This window comes from Ovis aries, chromosome 7 (genome assembly GCF_016772045.2).
Source record: "Ovis aries strain OAR_USU_Benz2616 breed Rambouillet chromosome 7, ARS-UI_Ramb_v3.0, whole genome shotgun sequence".
Lineage (NCBI taxonomy): Eukaryota > Metazoa > Chordata > Mammalia > Artiodactyla > Bovidae > Ovis > Ovis aries.
In genome coordinates, this window is record NC_056060.1 from 82,252,485 (window position 1) to 82,273,946 (window position 21,462).

The 21,462-nt window shown below is 44.0% G+C and overlaps 1 protein-coding gene across 6 annotated transcripts in view; it reads right to left on the bottom strand.

Annotated features, from left to right (window-relative positions):
* Nucleotides 1–21,462, bottom strand: part of DPF3 (double PHD fingers 3) — a 288,441-nt gene that overhangs the window by 50,278 nt on the left and 216,701 nt on the right. For 4 of the 6 annotated variants that reach the window (XM_012181974.4, XM_060418247.1, XM_060418248.1 and 1 more), the window contains exon 8: nucleotides 20,114–20,242. In XM_012181974.4, the coding sequence (XP_012037364.1) occupies nucleotides 20,114–20,242 (129 nt within the window). Of the gene's footprint in view, nucleotides 1–6,819; nucleotides 8,581–14,671; nucleotides 17,239–20,113; nucleotides 20,243–21,462 lie in introns of those variants that run through there. The other 2 variants (XM_027971982.3, XM_060418249.1) reach the window with 2 other exon arrangements.

Below are 21,462 nucleotides of genomic sequence, written 5' to 3' on the forward strand. Positions count from 1 at the left end.
GCTGCAATTCAAAGCATTGCAGAGCCAGGTTGGCCCCCAAGAGGTAATCTGGTCCATGCCCCTAATTCTACACAGGAGAAATGCTTGACCAGCAGCGAGTTCTATTTCAGCCTCAATTGTCAAAAACCCTTGATGGCGAAAGAAGTTCGTTAATTTGTTCGAAGGCCCAAGGTATTCCTCTTGTCCTCTCTAGAGACCAGAAGCAACTGGTCAGCCTCTTTTTTCTCAATGATACAAATAATGATGGTTATTAACCCATTAATCTCATCCTCAAGTTAAACAAGCCCAAATCCTTTAACCTTTTCTTAAAGGATTTATTTTCCACCCCTTTAAACAAGTTGTTAATAATCTTTTTGCATCTTTTGATTTTTCCACAGTCGCTCAGTCGTGTCCGACTCTTTGTGACCCCATGAACCGCAGCACGCCAGGCCTCCCTGTCCATCACCAACTCCCAGAGTTCACCCAAACCCACGTCCATCGAGTCGATGATGCCACCCAGCCATCTTATCCTGTCTTCCCCTTCTCTTCCTGCCCTCAATCTTTCCCAGTATCAGGGTCTTTTCCAATGAGGCAGCTCTTTGCATCAGGTGGCCATAGTATTGGAGTTTCAGCTTCAACATCAGTCCTTCCAATGAACACCCAGGACTGATCTCCTTTAGGATGGACTCGTTGGATCTCCTTGCAGTCCAAGTGACTCTCAAGAGTCTTCTCCAACACCACAGTTCAAAAGCATCAATTCTTCAGCCCTAAGCTTTCTTTATAGTCCAACTCTCACATCCATACTTGACCGCTAGAAAAACCATAGCCTTGACTAGATGGACATTTACACAGTTATTTTCAGCTAATTCGAACATGGTGGTATCAAATATTAAACAGGGGTGGAAAAGTATGGAAAAGTACTTCCCAGCCCTTGCCCAGTATTCCCAATATAACACATCCTGGTATCATGCTTACTTAAAAATAAACAACACAACACTCCTTCAACTAATGTTCCACTAGGACTTCCAGATCCATCTCAGCTATGATTGTGCCTTGCCAGGTGATCACTAACAGCACAGTCAACATAATTGTTATCAGTTAGGTTGGTGCTAAACCATTGATGACCACTGTTATCACCTCTCATCAAGTATTTTCTACTCTGGTATAAGGAAATATCTGGCGTAAGCACAAAAGGAAGGGTGTTGCTCACATCATGTTTATGTAAAATATAAACAGGATTTTCTTTTAGTTATTTTTAATTGGAGGATAATTGCTTTACGGTATTGTGTTGGTTTCTGCCATACATTAACTTGAGTCATAATAGGATTTTCTAACTTTTGGTCTGAAGACACTTTCTCCTTCCAGTCTATGCCTAAAAACTGACAAGTGGGTGAACTCAGATGTGCTCACAGGGCAGAGCTTACAGCAAATGGAACTAAGATACAACCTGCCCAACTCAACCCCTGTCTCTTTTAAGGAAACTTGCAAATAAGTAGGGGAATTTAGCAATAAGCCCCACTAAAAGGTATCCTGAGATCTGAAAGTTATGTATGTTTCCAAACAATTGAGCTTCTTCTAGCAAGGGCTAAAGAGGACATCATGGATAAATTTGACATGGATGCTGCCACTTAGCATGACTAGCTCATAGACTAGCCTTCAGGATAATCTCCTATTCAATTTGTAAGGTTTTAATTCAATAGGATGCCTAGCATCAGGAATCTTCTCCACCATCCGAGGAGGGAAACGATTTCTTATCAGTTCTTTGGGGATGTGAAGTTAAGAAGGTGGGTGAAGTCTCCTGATTCTGAATATGACCACGCAAGAGTCTGAGTTCTTAGGAAGAAAGGTATCACAGTAACATCCTCAATACCCCCACAATTAACAATTTCAGAGAGCCACACAATCACAGAAGAATCAGTAGTCACCAGAGAGAGACCATTTCTCTAACTACAGCAACTCCACGCCTTCCATGTCAGGTTCCACTAAATACCCTTTATCATTTATTTGATACAGATGACACACTACTGCCTACGTTCACCAGGCCTGTAGGCACCATCTGCACAAATCTAACTATTTTAAAGTTGGCCTTTTTTCCTACTTAAGTTACCAGAGATGAACCATATTAGTCATCATGTCCCCAGAGTCACTATTATATATGACTAGTACATAGGCTGGTTGGATTATTGACAGATTCTTTAGGTAAGCTCTGCACTGTTGTAGTTTGTATTCGGGACTCAAGCTGGAAATTCTGGTAGACAGCTCTCTAAAATCTTGTGATGGAATTCTTGGCTCTGAAACATTTCTTCACATAGATCTCAATACAGCAGACATTGCTGACCCTGGAATGTACTCCTAGCCCTTCACCTGATGATTTGAAATTCTTCTTTTCCTCAGTCCTAAGACCTGGAAAATACCCGAAAACTATCACCACCCAACTTAACAGTATAATATAGTTGCTTTCTAAATCAGGATCAGCAAACAATGGCCCCTGAGCCAAGTCTGGTCAGCTGCCTATTATTGTAAATAAAGTTTTATTAGAACACAACCATGTCCATTCATTTACATACTAACTCAGGCAGCTTTCATGCTACAACTCCAGAGCTGGGTAGTTGCAAGAGGCGTCTGAACTACAAAGTCTGAAATATTCACTGTCTGGGTCTTTATAGAAGAAGTTTTCAAACCCTCCATTATAAACCACAAGGAAAACAAATTGCTTATTCGGAATAATCTTCTTTCCACCCTGACAAAACAAAGCCAAAAAACAACTGTGACCCAAGTGACTAGTTTTTGCATACTGCTTTGCATAAAATGGGTTTCCCTGTGGCTCAGACGGTAAAGAATCTGCCTGCAAAGCGGAGACCTGGGTTTGATCCCTAGGTCAGGAAGATGCCCTGAAGAAAGGATTGGCAACCCGCTCTAGTATTTTTGCCTGGAGAATCCCATGGACAGGGGGAGCCTGGTGGGCTAGGCAGTCCATGGGGTCACAAAGAGTGGGACACAACTGAGCGACTAACACAGTTTCTTCACTTTCACTTTGCATAAAATCTGGTTTGACTCTCTTACAAAGTGTCCTCTGAAATAAGATACATAAAAGATATAAAATACTTACAAGAGAAATCTAAATAAAAATTCTAGAATGATAATAATAATATATAAAATACACTTAATATGTTGTTGTTTTTCAGTCTCTGAGTTGGATGGAGCTCTGCGACCTCATGAACTGCAGCATGCCAGCCTCCTCTGTTCTCTACTATCTCTCAAATTTGTGTCCATTGAGTCGGTAATACTATCTAACCACCTCATCGTCTGCTGCCCCCTTAATATAAACATAATATAGTATCAATATACTTTATACAATAAAATATAATTATATATAATATATATATATCCCTCCAGAATTTTTGTTATTTAAATTTAAAAGTGTTTTACATCTCATGATATATGATATGATATGATATGATATATGATATGAAGTCATTTCAGTCATGTCCAACTCTTTCCAACCCCATAGACTGTAGCCTGCCAGGCTCCTCCATCCAGGCAAGAATACTGGAGTGGGCTGCCATTTCCTTCTCCAGGGGATCTTTCCGACCCAGGGATCGAACCTGGGTCTCCCACATAGCAAGCAAACCTTTTACTGTCTGAGCCACCAGGGAATCTCATATGTAACTTATTTCAGAAGACATTTTGTAAGATATCATATATGTATAAATATGTTTTATTTAAATCAAAAGAAGTTGTGAATTTGCTGGTTTGGGGATACAATAAAGTGAATTCAGTTCTAATCAAATGGAATAATTTGAAGTTCTTAGAAAAAAAAAGGATAAAAGGAATGTGATATAACAGATAACTCATCATCAATAATAATGTGAAGTAAAAAACATATCTTTAAACTTACAGCTGTGCCCAGAGTTTTAAACGGGAGATCTTTTAGAGGGTTGGATGGGGGAACCACATCCATTTTTTCCTGGAACCACATCCTGAATCCCTAACACATGATGAATAATGACCTAGCTCCATCCAGAGGGCCACCAAATGACCGTTCCCATCATGTAACAGGTCTAAGTCAGGATACCACCAGACACACTCACAGGCTAAGTCAAGGATCTGCTGTCATGATGGAGTTTGGTCCAGGCAACCTAACCTCACTTCTTCAACTTTCACCACCTGGCTGGTGAGCTGCCCCAAAGCCTTCAAAGGGTATCTGCTACATGCTCACATTTGATTTCTTCCACACAAAGTGGTTCTTCAGTGTTTTCAATTTATAACCAACATTTTAAAATGGGGAGATCTCCCAAATATTTAAATATTTTGGCCCCTCTTGAAAAACCAGAGGACCTGGGTACCCTGGGATCACGTTCTTGCAGGCAGCACCACCTTGAGCTGCGGGAGCTGCCTCATTCAGAGCACAGGTGCTCTCAGGAGCTCTCTGGCTCTCCATACCCCCCGCCACCCCTCTCTGTTATCCCCCCCTGTGCCCAAAGCTGAGCATAAAGGCTCCCTGGCACTGTTCATTTTCTCATCCCTGGCCTGTTTTACTCATTAAAGATACCTGCCCTGTAGGCATCTGAATTCAAACCCAGAGCTAACTCTTCATACAAATTAATAGAGTGGATCGGCAAAAATGCTTGTTCAACTTTTTCCAAAACATCTTACAGAAAAATCCCAACAAATTTTTAGGTCAATTCAATATTTCCAAATGCATGAGGAGAAATGACTTCTTTTTCTCATTCTCTGGCTCACATGTACACGTTCCCCCACCCTCCTGGTCAGTGACCACCAACAGACCGACAGCATACGCGTACTTTGCCAATAACAAACCGTCAGACATTTAGAAAAGGCAATCTCTGCCTCATGACTTGTCGTTAGAGACATTAGATTCTGCGGGGTCTCCTCTGTCCTCATTTACAGCTCCATGCTAGATATCTTGTCCCTACGAGCATCCCAAAGACAGTCTCTACAGAGAAAGCCTCTAGTCATGAAGTAAAACACACCCCAGGTGGGGCTAGCGGTAAAGAACCTGCCTGCCCATGCAGGAGACAAGAGAGATGTGGGTTCGATCTCTGGGTTAGGAAGATCTGCTGGAGAAGGAAATGGCAACCCACTCCAGTAATCTTGCCTGGAGAATCCCATGGACAGAGAAACCTGGCGGGCTGCAGTCTGAGGGGTCACAAAGAGTAGGACATGACTGAAGCGATTTAGCACTAGCACAAAACACACTTTAGGTACAGTATTTGCCCTTCGGAGGCAAAGTACCCTCTTCTAGGGTACAAAGTAGAAGAATTTCAGGTGCAATCACTTCCCTCCTAAGAAGATATTCAAATCCCTCTGAATTTAGGCATCTCAAATCTGAGTCACTGTAGGAAGAGGGTGGGCTTCCCAGGAGCACTAATGGGAAAGAACCTGCCTGCCAATGCAGGAGACATAAGAGATGCAGGTTTGATTGCTGGGTTGGGAAGATCCCCTGGAGGAGGGCATGGCAACCCACTCCAGTATTCTTGCCAGGAGAATCCCATGGGCAGGGGAGCCTGGCGGGCTACAGTCCATGGGGTCTCAAAGAGTTGAATACAACTGAAGGGACTTAGCATGCACACACAGGAAGTGGGTAGTGTGTAATAAATGATCAAAACTTCTACTCCAAGTATTTATAAACAGATGAACAGATACAGAAAATATAATACATACATGCAATGGAATGGCATTCAATCTTAAAAAAAAAGGGATGAATTCTGACATGTTACAACATGAATGAACTTTGAAGATATGCTAAGAGAAACAAGTCTGGCGAAAAGGACAAATACTGTATGAATGTACTTAGATGAGGTACCTCAAATAATCGAATTCATAGAGACAGAAAGTAGGATGGTGATTGACAGGAGCTGGGGAGGGGGAAATGGGCAGTGTTTAATGGATAGAGAGCTTCAGTTGAAAAAGATGAAAAAGTTCTGGAGATGGATGGTGGGGATGGTTGCACAACAATGTGAATATAATTAATGCCACTGACCATACACTTCAAAAAGTTAAAATGGTAAATTTAATATCATGCATATTTCACCCACAGTAAAAAGAAGAAAACCCTAAGGAGGGTATATTGGGGGGAATATCCTTTTTACTGCCAGAGAAATGTATAAAATCCATAATGTCTAAAGGAAGATGGAACATGCTAACAGCAGAATCACAGTGTCCTGTTCCATCTCCATCTGGCCTATGTGTGAGCTGGCAATGCTCAGGGGGCAAATCTGGCCTGAGAGGTTGGCCTGGTTCACTCTGACCTAGAGGACCCATCGGAGAAGTGTCCACCTCCAGACTCAAGGAGATACTTATCTTGGGTGGGGGGCAGGTTTACAGCTGTGCCAACTGGCAGCTTGGGGAGGCTACACCACTACCTTCCAGGAAGTGGAAGCATTAACCTCTCAGCTTTTCCCAAGCACACACTACATCATGCATTATTGTGCAAAACTATCTTAGCACAGGATGTGACAGCAACACTGGATGGGTATCTTAGGTCGGTACACATAACCAAGCTCTCCATAGCTTCATTTTGGCCATGGAGAGGGTGGCGGTGGCTGTGGTGATGGGGGGTGGGTAACAGCAACTCTGGACTCAAAGCTCGGATGCTGGTACCAACCCTGGACATTGTTCACTGTCCAAGTCACCACCTATCAGCCAAGCCAGTGGCAGCCTCTGTTCTGGACTGTGCTTCTAAACAAAACAATGGGGCTCAACAGATCCTGGGCATGCAAACGGGCAGAATCCTTTCAGAAGCCCCTACTATAGGCCAGTGTGAAAGTTGAACTCATGGAGGATGAGGATGGAAAAGCAACATTTACAGAGATGCTATAGGAGCATTGGAAACAGGCTTTTATTTTAACTGAAACTTACACAAACTTAATACAAACCCTACATTATGCAAAACTTTATCACAATTCTACGCATGTTATAACTTGTGGAAGTTGGTTGGAGAGTGGATTATTATAATAATTATCATTTTGATAAAGGACATTTTCTATCAGAAAACGTCACAGAGAGGACAACAAAATGATTTTTTAAAAAAAGATACTCTTGGTGATCTCCCCCAGGGACTGGCCTTGAACGGACTGGCAAGAATTCTGTGCCCCTCCAACTCCCCTCGCTAAGGTGAAAGAGATATTCTCGGGCTCAGAACCATCCCACTAACACTGTCACCCAAGACTTTTCCTGAGAGGAATATCCAGCGTTAGACGGTACATTGATTATTATGACTCTGCTTAGCAGTGAGGGAAACTCAAGAGCCTGAATGCATGAAATCGGGAGCAAAACCCAGTGGCCCAGCCAGTCACCCTAGCTCCTTCACTAGGCCGCAGACACAGTGTTGAATGTGCCTCATAGGTCACATTCACATCCACTAACATGGCCATAAAAGGACACTTCACCCGCCTTTCTCCCCATCAGCAACTGAATGTGAGCTTTCCATCCGTCAGGCTGGCCTTCCTCGTCCTTGGGGACATCTAGAAGCCAGATCAGCAGAAGGCTTCCTTTGCAAGTCTCCTCTAGGAGTTGTCAGAGAACGGACTCAATATCATCCCAGCAAATGCTTATTTTTTGTTCTCTTTTTTTCCTCCTCTCTTTCTCTTTCTTCACTGGGTTATTTTAAACAAAGCTGTCTGTGTTTAAATCTGTTGAACTTGCAGAGATATATTTAATCACTAGATGGAATTCCTTTCAGAACTAGGCCTCATCAGACACGATAACCAGAAGGCAGGCTGCTTCTTGACATCAGATAAATGGGGCTTGCCTGGGGTGAGGGGAGAGTTTGTTTGTTTGACTGTTTTAGCGGGGAGTGGAGAGACTGCTGATAGCCCTTGTGGCTAATTTATTTCAGTCAAGTCTTAACACATAATCAAACACTTTCAATAGACTTTTGAAGAAGGAAAAAAAAAAAAAACTGATCACTCCTCACTTACCACTTCCAACTTGCAGAAATAAAAATACCTAAAGAACATACATGGATGGCTTTTTAAAAAGCCTGAGAGAGCAGAGTTGATCTTTATTCTCTTATTAAAAATGTGGGGTATTTTTCCTTAGAGTTAATATGCAGTCTTTATTTTACAGTAAGTCCTCTATTGATTTTCATGTCTTCACAAAAATTGCTTTTAACTTTTAAAGTTGAAGGTACTTTAAACAAAAATACTGTGCCACATCAGCACCTTTTCTTTTAAATATTGAAATAAATAAAATAGTTAACTCTTTTTTTTCCCTGTAAGTCTGTTTGTGTTCAGTTATTTCTACGGTAGAGCAATTCCAGTCTGACCTGGATATTTTCTCACAGACACTTTAAAAAAAAATGTAATGGAGAATTAAAAAAAAAAAAAGTCTTCTTATTGCACAAAGTGAGGCCATTCCCGAGACTTCTCTGAGCCGAGCTGAGTTGCACTGGAGGCTTGTCCACAATCCAGGCTCCTGTGTTGGCGGAAACACATGCGCAGGAGGGGGCCAGGCAAGGGAAGAGGAGGAGGAGGAGGAGGAAGAGGAAGAGGAGGTGCTGATTCTCGTGGCTTCTCTCCACCTTCTTCAGATACGGCTTGCTTGAAGGATGCCGGAGTCTCCAGGTCAGAGCGTTGACTGCAGAGGGAAAGGCAATGAAAGATAAAACAAAAAACAACAGCACAGGGCAACTGCCTAAAAAAGAAAGATTTCAATTTAAGGAAGTGGTGGAAATGAAATGAATTGGGGGGAAAAAAAAACGGAAACAACTAACAATTTGCCACACGAATGAGGCCACGCTATGCACAACGAGCACCAGACTAGTTGTCCCTCGTGCCTTCATTCAACACCAGCAGCTCAACATCAGCCAGGAACAGGAGAGATCAGCTGCTCCTGGACAACAGAATGACACGAGAAACAGAGGGCATGGCTGGATTTTTAATTCCTAGGTGGCGTAGCAGGCAAAACTGGGTATTAGCAAAATGTGGCTCAGACAGTAAAGCATCTGCCTGCAATGCGGGAGACCCGGGTTCGATCCCTGGGTTGGGAAGATCCCTGGAGAAGGAAATGGCAACCCACTCCTGTATCCTTGCCTGGAGAATCCCATGGACAGAGGAGCCTGGCAGGCTACAGTCCACGGGGTCGCAGAGTCGGACCCTACTGAGCAACTTCACTTTCACTTTACTTTTTTCTCCTCTACTTAGAAATGAAACAATCTTTTCCCTGTTGAAATACCCCAGAAGGACCATTATGATAGAATATGATAGAATCTGTCACCTGTCACTTAAATGGAAATGAGTAGTATCTATGGTACAGGACCAGTAGTAGTCATAGCAAAGCCCAACGGGTGCCCCATTTGGTCTAAGGCGAAAAGGACACTGCTTCATGCATACGCTCTCATCCCCAATCCTGCCCCAGGGTGCCAGAATTACTCAGAGAGAAAATCAAGCCAAGATATCTGTTCCAGTCCTCAACTAGCCCAGTGATCCCCAGAGTCAGCCTTGGAACGTGGTGGCAGTTCAAACCAGGTGGGTCCCTTTAGCCTGGATGGGAACCAGTCAGGCAAGGATTTTGCTTCTAGCTGAAATGAAGTCTGCCAGGTTATTTTGGTCTTTGGAATGGAGTAGTCGGCACAAAGGAATAAGCAATAAAACCAAGGACTATCACATTTCACCCCAAGAAGCAGTTCCTGAGGGCAGAGATGGGTCTCCCCATGGTGTCCAGCTCACTCTGAGTGGGGAGGGGAGGAGAGGGAAGGGTTCAACTGTAAAGCGGCCAAGCCAGCAGGGAACAGAGTTCAAAATGTAATGAGCTAAAAAAAAAAAAAAAAAAAAGAGCTGCTCAGCCTCTTCCAAGTTGCACCTCCCCTTCCCATCCCCCATCGCTTCTGGTACCCAAGGCATCACTGGTCAGATGTACAGGACTGGATTTGATGCACTTGCAAAGCCAGGACTCTATCCATCCACCGATGCTTTTAAAAGGAGACTGAGAAGGGCCTCATTTCCACCTACCGCCAAGCCCTCCCTATACCCCTGTTCCTGAATCTTTCCTCTGCATCCCATCCCATCCCACTGCCCCCTTCTTGGATCTGTTTCTCTGCTGTCCCTTCCCAGGCTCCCCTCCTCACCCTCCCCTGTGCTCATCTCTTCACTGTTCCATCTCCTCCAGCCCCTTCACTCCAGCAACAGAACCAGCTGGCCTTTCTTCAAAGCCCCCAGAGAGCTCTTGCAAGTTGGGCATCCATCAGACTTTCACCCTCTGCCAGGAGTCTTCCAGTCCCTCCCGCAGTGGCCCAGATCCCCACCCACCCAGCCTTGTTTCATTGCTTGCTTGGTGAGTCTGTCTCATAACCATAACCCACATCCCTTCGATTTCCTCAAATTTCTACCTTTGACCCCCCAACACACACACACAAACACACTCACACACACATTCTTCTTCTACCCTAATTAAGCCACCTAGAAAGTAGCTGGTTGGTTCCCAACTTTTTGCTCCTACATCCATTTTTTCTTTCTGGGCCGATGTGGGCCACTGGGAATGTCCTGTTACATCTCAGTCTTCCGCTCTCAGCCGCCTTAAGGAGGCTTACTTCCCATCACTCCACAGATCTCCTACTTGCCCCTCACCCCATCTTCATGTCCTCATTCTCTCTCCCTCCCCCCCCCCCCACCACCACTGCCTCTGGTTCTCATTTACCTCCTTCACTTGACCAATGGATGCCGTGTCCAGCTATGGCTTCAACTTTCCTGCCAAGAAAATTTCTTGAGCATCCACTGTGCATAGAAGGAGACGCTAAATCCTTCCACTAATTAGTTCAGAAACATTGCTCAGTTCTGTTTATCTCAACAAACAATTATGGCACAATGGTGTCGGGTACTGTCCGAGGGACACGCATGACATCATTTTGCCCTCAAGGAGACACACCATCTGTTTGATGAGAAAGACTACCAAAAAAAATCACAATATGTTTTGCTAAGCACTAATGCTAGGGACATGGACAAAATGCTAAAGAACAATACTTAAACACTTTTTAAAAATACTGCGATTTTTGCCATTTTACGTTTCAGGCTGTGATTCCCAGTTTTTGCTTTTTATTCAGCACTATCTTCATTCTCTCTCACAATAGACACCCTTGCCTACAGATTAAATAGCAATAGTCAAGCTACAGCTCTTTGTTGATCTGGATGACTTCCTCCAAGAAAATCTCCCTGACTACGGTGATTCACAGCAAAAATACTCACATACCATCCCATGAAACTCTTATATGTTTTTAACTACTTACTAATATCTAGTTTGCCCAGCTAGATTCCAAATAAATCCACTGACCCTGTGTTTAATTTCATCCTATCCTTCACAAGGCTGAGTTGCTATTAGTCCCTAGCCACTAAATGAATGAAAATATTATACTCTACATACTAGCTTAAACCTCAGCTTAAAGGCAAAATGTCTGTGTCACTCATAATGGAGTAAATCAATCCTGAATAGAGTCTGTAGATTGTAGTACTGCATCAATGTGAATTCCTTGGTTGTGATCATTGCACTGTGGTTAACTGAAGAATCTGGATGAAGAGTATATGGAAAATCTTTGTATTATTTGTGCAAGTTTGTAAGTATGAAAACTATTTCAAAACTTAAAAAAAATTTAAGTCTTAGTTATTGGCGAAGGGCCAGTGTTAAAACACTTTGAAAACCTAATTGCAAATGCTTTTTAGCCAATAATTTAGTTCTGACAAGGATCTTCTGTCATTCTCAGCTGTTTTATAAATCAATCAAGTTGAACGATTTTCCCTATGCGGTTTTTCCTATTTTGAGTAAATGGTCAGAAATCACTTTTATTAAGCACAACAGAATCATATAATTCAGTGTTTCAGTGTTAGAAGTACTTGGGTATGTGACCCAAACAGAGTCTGAGGTCTTCACTCCCTGCCACCTCACCCCTCCACCCACCCCACTCCGATGTCACCACCAGCAATCACACTGACCATCAGTCAACCTCAGTTCTTTGGGGAAATTCATGAAAGCTTAGACACTGCCACCTCTCAACAGGATTCTAAGAGGATAATAGGCTGGGATTTAGGAGTTCGGTTTGGTTTGGGTTGGGTTGGGTTGGATTGATTTGGTTTGGTTTTTACAGCATCAGATGCCTCCTTTCAGTCCAGGGAGGTCTCGAGTGAAAGACCTCAAAGCCCTTGACTGATCGCACTCAAGAGAGACGAGACACCACCTACTGACCCTGGAACTTCAGACCAGTCATTTAACCTGGTCAAACCTTAGTTTCCTCATCAGCAAAATGGGTATAAGGAAAATCTATTTTATTTCACGGGGTTGTCTGAAGAATCAAGGTTAGGTAATGTTGATTATGTATTGTGATAGGGTAAGGAATGTCCAGGGCTTCCCCGGTGGCTCAGATGGTAAAGAATCTGTCCAAAATGCAGGAGACTTGGATTCGATCCCTGGGTTGGGAAGATCCCCTGGAGAAGGGAGTGGCTACCCACTCCAGTATTCCTGCCTGGAGAATACTCCAGTATTCATTCCTGGTGAATTCCATGGACAGAGGAGCCTGGCAGGCTACAGTCCATGGGATTGCATAGAGTCAGACATGACTGAGCAATTAACACACACAAGAAACGTCCATATCCTAGGGATAGAGAAACCATGACAGAGATTCATGGAAACAAACTCACAAAGGGATTGAGTTCAGATTTTTCTACTCTAGGCTTCGACTCAAAAAAACACCTCACTCAGAAAATACATGGCACAAGTAACTTCACTTCCAGAAGTCAACAAAATCCCCCATAGAAAAATTCCTAACACTTGAGTCTGCTCAAACTTTAAGTACAAGTTCAAGATGATATTCATCAGACGTAACAGGAGGCATATTGGGATAATATTAATTAATTTTATTCCACCATGAAGTGAGAACCTCCAAACAGCCTTTAGTTCTCTCCCTGAGTAATGATCTTGTGTTCCCTCAAGTGCTATATAAAGGCAATACCAGGCTGCAGCCCATTAGGTGCAAAGAGAGATGCAAGGTAAGCAGGAAGACTTAAAGGGATACTATTGATGTGAACATCATGTTTTTATTAAATCTTTCTCTCTGAAATACCAGTAGCAAATCGCATTAGTGACTTTAAAGTACCTTTAAAAAAATTAAATGCAAATTCCCCACTCCCAGTGTTGAGAGTGATTAGAGGGTCTGCTCTCTACATAGTCTCAGCAACAGATGTAAAGAATTAGACTGTCCTAGGTAGGAAAAAACAACAGGTAGACAACAAGGATAATCACCTTTACAGAAAGTGCCCCCCAGGGGTGTTGTATGTTGCAACAAATTTAGAAGGTTCTACTATCTTTGATTCTCCTATCTTTGGGCTAGGATTCAGAAAATTAGGTGACATTTCTGAAGGATTTGGGGTGGCGTTTACTGAGCTGAGGACAGAGAAAATTAATCAGACCATTTTCATCCTGTTGACTCTAATTTATTTTGTACTAATATCTGAGTATCGATACTTAACAAAAGCAACAACAAAACGATAGATGTGCTGACTACTCACACAACTCTTGCAATTTCTGAGGTTGCAAGAAAGCAGATCTTTGTCCCTCATAGGCATCAGGAGGGAATGTCTAGAAATGGCAGTTTAGAAGATGAGCTCTCTATAAAGTTGTGCACAGAATTTTAATTGGAATTATCTTTGGGGGATCTAACTGCTTACTCGTCAGTTTTGAAATTGCTTTTAATAAGACTGATTACCTTTTAAAGTTCTCAGGTGGACCTGAGAAAAAGGAAGAGACTTATATCTATATATACCTATATTCCATATATGGAACATACAAGGAGCAATGCAGAACTATATTGAAAGTAAATAGTAAAAGTGCTGGAGTCAAGTTGCCAAGGATCAAAATCTGGCTCCTTATTAGCTCTGGGACTTCAAGAACATTCCTTAATTACTAATCTTCAGTTTCATCATCTGTAAACTGTGGGTAATACAAGCACCTACTTTACAGGTAGTCAAGAGGATTAAATGAACAGTTCCAGGGAAAACAGAACAAGGCCTGGCATATAAATGGTTTGCTATTGCTATATAACGAAAGGAGGATAAACTATGACATCGACCATCAAGGCACTTGGAAAGCCAAGACAGCCAGCTTTCTCCTCCTAAGCTCCCTTTTAGAGTTTTCTTCGTTCCCCTTAAGACATCTGCCTCCAAGCAATGTCCATTTCCTTCTCTTGAATGTAACTCAGTCTCTCTGGGTTGATCTTTCCCAATGAAAAGTGAAGGACTTGAACTTGATCATCTTCAAAGTCCCTTCCGGTTCTTTTCCTGTCTTTTTTTTTTTTTTTAAAGATTGTAAATTCTGATACTATAAGCAAGATGAGATAAGGTAGTCAAGTAATGCTAAGATGCATGATGACATTCTCCTTTGCTAGACCAACTAAGAAAGATGAGGACATCTACCACCCTAAACAAGAGACACTGAAGATCAAGTTATGCCAGTAAAACAAGCAGGTGAGCAACAGCCATCCTCAGATAAATCTCTGCATGGGAGTTTGTTTAGACAGTTCATTCGTGGTTCCCCTTCAGAACCCCAAGCTAGACTCTGAAATTAGATGAAATTTCATAATTTGATTTGATTATGTGAGGTTTTTTTTTTTTTTAATTTCAAGTTCAAAGTAAAGCTGTCACTGAGAATTTTAAGACTACAAGCAACTGCAAGATTTCAAATGACCATATAGATTGGTTGGATACATTTTTATTAGTGTAGAAGCTCATATTTTACCAGTGGGAGCAAGTTATAAGTCTATGAATCCAATGCCCGAGTCAAAGTAACAGAACAGATGAAGTAAAGGGGTGAAGAATAACAGCAAGAGCAGGTTGTAAGCCCCTCAGCAGAAACCAACTGGAACCAGCTACTCTGGCTTTTTCCCATGTGAGCATGCAGGAATATCACAGCATTGGAGGTTTATGCTGTATTTTCTAAGAACAGGGCCACATACAGATCAGGCAGACCACCTCCCAAGTGGGTGAGGTAGTCACTCTCATTCTCTCACAGCTGAGCACAAACGCCCAGGAAAGCACTTACGTATTTTAAGCAAGAGAAAGGTGGAAGCCCTTTCTGTCTCAGGCTACCAGAAAGGGAAGCATAAAGAGTCCATTTGTGGGTTTCTTTGCTTGGTCCTTGCTTCTGTTGGGTTGGTATATTAGTTTAATGAGAGGTCCAATTCATGAGGCTTTGCAAAGGCTGGATTGTCAAAGCAGATCCTTCCAGACACTTACAGCCTACTGCCTGGGTGGCCTCTAAGGTCTCCCAACCCAAGCCAAGGGGCAGTGCCTACGTCTCTGCACCTACACTCTCAGGAAGGCCCGGAGACCCTGACCATGCTTAGGGGGGAGTTCAGAATCTTCACATCAACTGGGTTAAATGTTGTACCTAATCAGAGATCTTCTTTTAATTGGCACCTAGAGCAAAGAATTCCACCCTAGACATGCAGTCCGCTCACTCCTATGCCAGGACAGCAGCCAACTCCAACCTCAGTTCCCTGGGTTCTGCTTCCAGGCATAGCCAAAGGAGGCAGTAGCCAAGCACTCCCTCAGCCGTTTCTCTTGCAGTTGAAACCCCCTATTCTCCACACAGAGCCCCCTAGGGTCCAAGCAAGACTCACATCCCACACCTAGGCCCGGGCCCACAGAAGTATGCATGCACACACAGACAGTGGATGGCTGGGTAGAAAGATGCTCCAGGGGCCACTCCCACATGAGTAAGGGGGTCCAAACCCAGAAAAACAAAAGACAAGTCAGAAGAGGGGAAAGGAAAAAAGAAAGAAGGAAAAAGCATAAAGAAAACAAAACAACTAGGATGGTATTCCCTCATTATAAGACAAGTCAGCCAGGACATACCTTTGGACAAGGACCGCACAGCTGTTATCCTTGGAACTGGCAACGAGGTGGATGGTCTTCATCACCCCAGGGGCCTTGAGCAAGTGTTGCTTTGGTTTATTTCAGGAGGTGCTATTGGAAACATAAAACAAAGTGCCTGGAGGGCACTATAAAAAATAGAAGAAATATGGGAGACTCGATCATCCAATGGGTGTTTATATGTTTTTAGACAGGGGCGAGGGGAGAGAGAACTCTACGGTGAGGTAACGTTCTTTCTTCCATGAGCACAGCCTCAGGTGGTTTTGTCACAGCTGAGTCCATGACTTTCTGCTCAGAGTCCATTCCTGAGTTTGGAAATTGCTCTTTGCCAGGAGGAAGGCGAGGAAAAAACCAGCAACAACAAAACAGCAGCTCTGCTGATGGAGGAAGAGGATCCCGCAGGCGCTGCTGGTTGGGGCCCAGGCACTGGAGGGAGGCCACACATGGGCGGCCTGGCTTCCCAGGAGCTGCTGACACGTTCTTGCAAGCAGGGAGGAAGATGGGAAGGTCGAGGAGCAGAAGTGGGGAGGGATCTGCTGTGGGGAGCCGCCGACTCCATGGGGTACAGATGGCGCCACCCTCTCCAACCGAGGACCTCCTCCTGATGGGGTCGCCTTGGATCAATCCTCCCCCACAGAGGCTTTCTTCTACATGGAATATTACTTTCACTTATTTGATTTCCCTTCTCTCTCCCTCTCTGTCTCCAAAAAAGGAGGTCTACTAATATTAGCTAGAATATATAAATAATCATTTTTTTTAACATTATTGGTTCTTTGTTTCCAAACCCAATGTTCCTCCTCTCTTCGTTTTGCCAATAAATAGGGAAACTGAGGAAATCAACTCTGCTCATGTCAAAAAGATCCCCCCCCGCAAAAAAAGAGTTAATCCACCTAACTTCCCGTATCTATGGAAAATAAATAGTACATCACAAGGCCGTCTCTCTGAAGGACTGTTAATTCTGCTCTTTCGTTCTGCTTCCTTTCAGTAGTCTGTGCTTCTGCTGTACGTACCCTAAACAGAGGGAAAGGAGGGGAGGAGCGTGTGGAAGGTGAGAGGAAAAAGCCAGGATGAAGGGAAAATCTAAACTGTCTTTCACTTAAAAAAAAAAAAAAAATAGAACCAGAACAATGACCAAAGTCACAGGGTGATGGCTAATTGCCCAGAGAGTCTGTCCCGTGCGTTTAGCAACTGCCCTTTTTATCAGCTGTGGGCGAACCCCGGCCACTGCGACGTCCTCGGCAGGAGCGAGGCTCTTCCAAATCGTCCTCGTCAAAGCCGTGGAAAGTCGAGGTGTCACTTTCTGACGTGGAACCGAATAAGTCCTCCGTGGTGCGTGCTGCGGCCGCTGCCTCCTTCTCCTTCCTGCCTTCTCCTCCCAAATGAGCTGACATGTATGATGAATATATCAGCACATGGGTTAAGCAACAGACAGCATTATTAATATTCTTATTACATTATTACAGTGTTATTCTTAATAGCAAGATCATACATCATTCCACACCAAAGGGATTAACTGGGTGCGTCACCTGGTGACAGGGGTTTGGGGTAAGAGGACAAAGGCAACATTTCCAAGGAAAAGGGTTCTCCCCTCCCCAGAAAGGCATCATCTCTACTGCAACATATTTGTCCGCAGCTCTGACAGCGCCAGATTCAACCACGATCTTTTTCTTTCTTTTCTTCGAAGGCACACATTCACGTGCACGCTCGCTCCACCCGCCCCAGACAATGAGTTTTTCTGGTGGTTTTTAAGCCTGGTTGGTATTTCTTTGGTGTTTTCAGTTGGCGTTTCTTTGCACAATGTTTGTCCTTCATTTTGACAGTCAGCTTTACAAAGGTATTACTGTCAGATAACCCGGTCAAGGTGGTTAAGCCTCCATCCATTTTATTTCTATTTTTACCCGTTTCTAATCCCATTCTTCCCAAACCCTTTCAGTTCTGCCCTTACAACATGTAGTTCATTTGCACTGAAAGCGAAAAGAAGTTGGAAAGTCTGCTAAGTGGTAGGTATTCAAAGAGTCTCTCGTTTTGTTTACCCCTAGAGGACAGGTCTGTGTCCTGCACTCACACACACGCACATTCACAAGCACGCATATGTGCACACGGGCATGCAGGCACGTGAACGCACACTCCAGGTCTTAAACACGCCCAGGTCTAAGTTACTCCAGAAAGTCTGGGGTTGTTCAGTCTAACTCAGAGCACTCGGAAAGTGGGAACTAGGGGTGGGAAAGCTGAATAAAAGACAGTATCCTGAAATCTATAAAACTTGGGTACACACGCCTTCATGTTATAAATGGGCCCCAGGACTGCCCCTGTTGAGGTCACAAGGCTCCCCTTACAGTGTCAGTTTCAGGGATCTCATTTTTTCTCCCAGGAAAAGTAGGTAGTGGAGTAGATGGGAAGGAAAAACAGCTTTCCCGAGCTCCACACTCTTCCTTGCAAGGACTCCAGGGAGGCCCTAGAGAAGTATTCACCCACCTGCCTTCACAAAGCATATCCCATGGGCTAATGCCACCTGTTTATTCCCCAGAGGTCAACTATTTCAGGAACATCAGAGTCAGACCTAGACTAAATTATCCACCAAAACGAATCCTTGGTGAATGCAATGAGAACACCTAGGCTGGTATAAAACGGCCCCCTGGGTCACATAGCAGACAGATCCTGGGAAGAATAAGCTGAGTTAAGGCTGTGGGAGAGAGAGGCTTTGGATAGGAAAAAGCAGCTCCCCACTTCTGGTCCCCCATGGATCACATTCAAGTACCCCATCTTTTGTAGGAAAGGAAGAAGGGACATCTCAGCAGCTTTCACTGAGAATTCTGAAGCTGCCCTCTCTAACCCATCCTCAACCCCCAGCAGTCCATACAAATCTGACTAGAATATCTTGCCACCAAGTAACTCTGCTTCTCGTGGTAGAGATTTTGTCTGATGGCTTTCTCTTTAAAAATGCTGAACTGAATTTCATTTGCTTCATTTTCTTTCTGAGTTTGCTTCATTTCCAAGTTTCTAAATCCCGGAGTCCATTATCATATGGGCCCCCTTGTCTAAGCTGGCACCAGTAGAATAAAAAGTTCAACATTAGGTATCACATTTGCCAAGTAAGGAACTGACAGAATTGCACAGATGGGCCACCCTGCCAGGGTCCTTGAGCATTAAATGTGGGGGGTTGTGTGCAGTGGAAACTACAATGCTCTTCCAGTTACTGATTTGCCATCTTAAACCTTAAACAATCCAAAACCAAATATCAACGGACTAAAAGCTAAAGTCTGAGGACAGAGCCAGGGAAGAATTGAGCTGCCATAGTAAAGCCAGGTGTGGTCATCTCAGGCCCTCTCTCAGGACTAGGAGTTGAACAGATGCTGGGTAGAAAGGTGGGAAGGAGCCATGACTCCCAGCTGCTGGAACCAACCATCCAGCAGAACTGAATTTCATCTACTAGTCAGCAGATGATGAGACTAAAGATGAGTCTGAGACTTTCCTCCCTGCCTTGCACTTGAGCCTCATTACAACACAAAACAATATGAAAAGCCAACCATGATCCAGCATGAAAAAAGCAAAACAAAAGCCTGAAGACTGAACTCATTTTAAGAACAAAAGAACAAAATCAGGTTTAGTCTTTGAATAGATTAAAGATGAAAATTCAAAACATCCCAAGCCTACTCCAGAAGAGCCCTAAGAACGCCTGCCCTTTTGCCTCCTTGATCTACCAGGCTCTCTTTGGTTTTCCATATGAGAAATGGGATGAGTGGCCAATGGAGGTGGTATTCACGCTGCTACCCAGAAGCCTAGGGGTCTCTGACTTCCCCACAACTCCAAGTGTGGCAGCTCTCCCAACATTCATGTCTCCACATTCTTCCGGTTTGCCCCGGGGACTTCCACAGAACAAACACGTCTTTTTGTGACGTGCACATCACCCGATACAGGAAACACACTGCCTCTGTCTCCGGCTGTTTCCACACTGTCTCACCGTCGTCCATAACAACACACACCAAGAAATATCCACCTCATGGAAAGGCCGGACAGACACAAGCCCACGCCTTCTTCTTTCCCTTTTCCCTGGATCCCAGAGCACAGATTTTAGTTCTTAAGACTCAAGAAGGAAAAAACAGTCAAAATAACCTGAAAATCCCCCTTGCACTCGAAAAATCACCACCATCACTTCCGGACCCACCCTTCAGTCCCTGTCCCCAACAAGATGGCAGAGGAATGAGAGTGGAAGAGGTCCTGGTCTATGGGCACACGATGAGAGAAGGGGCCACACTCACCAGAGCGTCCACAGTCTGCACAGGATACCAGCTCCTCCGGCCTCCCACTCTTCTTGTTCATGTTGGAGCCCCCCAAGCAGAAGTCACAGTAGTTATTGGGAATGACTGTCCCATCCGGTCCTTTCTGGGCTGTGGAAACATTTTTTTAAAAATCCAGTGTTAGGCTGAAGTGAGTCTCCACTGGCCCCTCTTCTCCTGCTGGTGTGGCTGAATCTGCTCCAGAAAAAATATGAGGTTTAGAATCCGAGGTTTGGTTACAACCAGGCTGTTTTCCTGGGCCAAGTTTTATGATTCTCCTCAGTTCAGTGGTACTAATGTCTTGTAAGCCATTCAGAGCCGAGTTTGATTTTTGCAACATTTGTCAGTTCTGTGTTGGTAGAGAAACAACCCTGCTCCTCTGATTGCCTCCCTGGATCACTGAAGCATCCAGACAGCCTACAAGTCAAGTGAACCTCTCTCATTCCTGAACAACTGGCCCTCAGGGTCCAAACATCAGATGACAACCGTCAGTGGTGCTGTGACTATAGGGAAAGAGAAAGGCCACTGCCTAGGCCTTGCCCTACCTAGGGAAAGAGGCTCCTGTTTAGGAAACAGTCCTTCTGTCTCTGAAAAGGAAAACAAAGCAGCAAGGATGAGGGAATCATTCCAGGAAGGATCCTGAAGATGCTTTGGGGGACTCTGATACACATGTTGGCAGGTATATAGGTGTCCATTCTTGTTCAGCCCCGTCCATCTCCCTAAAGTCCAGACTCATTGGTTATGGAAAGCACCCAGGACTAGCTAATCAGCAGATCCCTAGAATCATAGCTGGACACTTAGCTCAGTCTCATACTGGACATCAACCCTGAATAGTCATTGGAAGGACTGTTGCTGAAGTTGAAGCTCCAATACTTTGGCCACCTGATGCAAAGACTCAACACAGTGGAAAAGACTCTGATGGTGGGAAAGACCAAAGGCAAAAAGAGGGCAGCAGAGGATGAGATGGTTGGACAGTGTCACCAACTCAATGGACATGAACTGGAGCAAACTCTGGGAGATAGTGGGGGACAGGGAAACCTGGTGTGCTGCAATCCACAGGGTCGCTAAGAGTCAGACATGACTTAGCAACTGAAAAACAACATACCAGACATGGAGTGAATGGTGAGTTAATGAGCATATCTTGAGGCTTAAGATTTTCACAAGGCACCCTTGCTGAAAGGCCTTACACAAAAGCAAAGGAATATCTTGGGACGTGATTTTTCAAAACAAAGCTCGTGAAAACAGCACATGTCCTCAAGCACTGAAATCTCAGTTTCTAGGGGCTGGTTTAAAAGCTTTGGACAGGTTCTTTGTATGAGGAGAAATGCTTT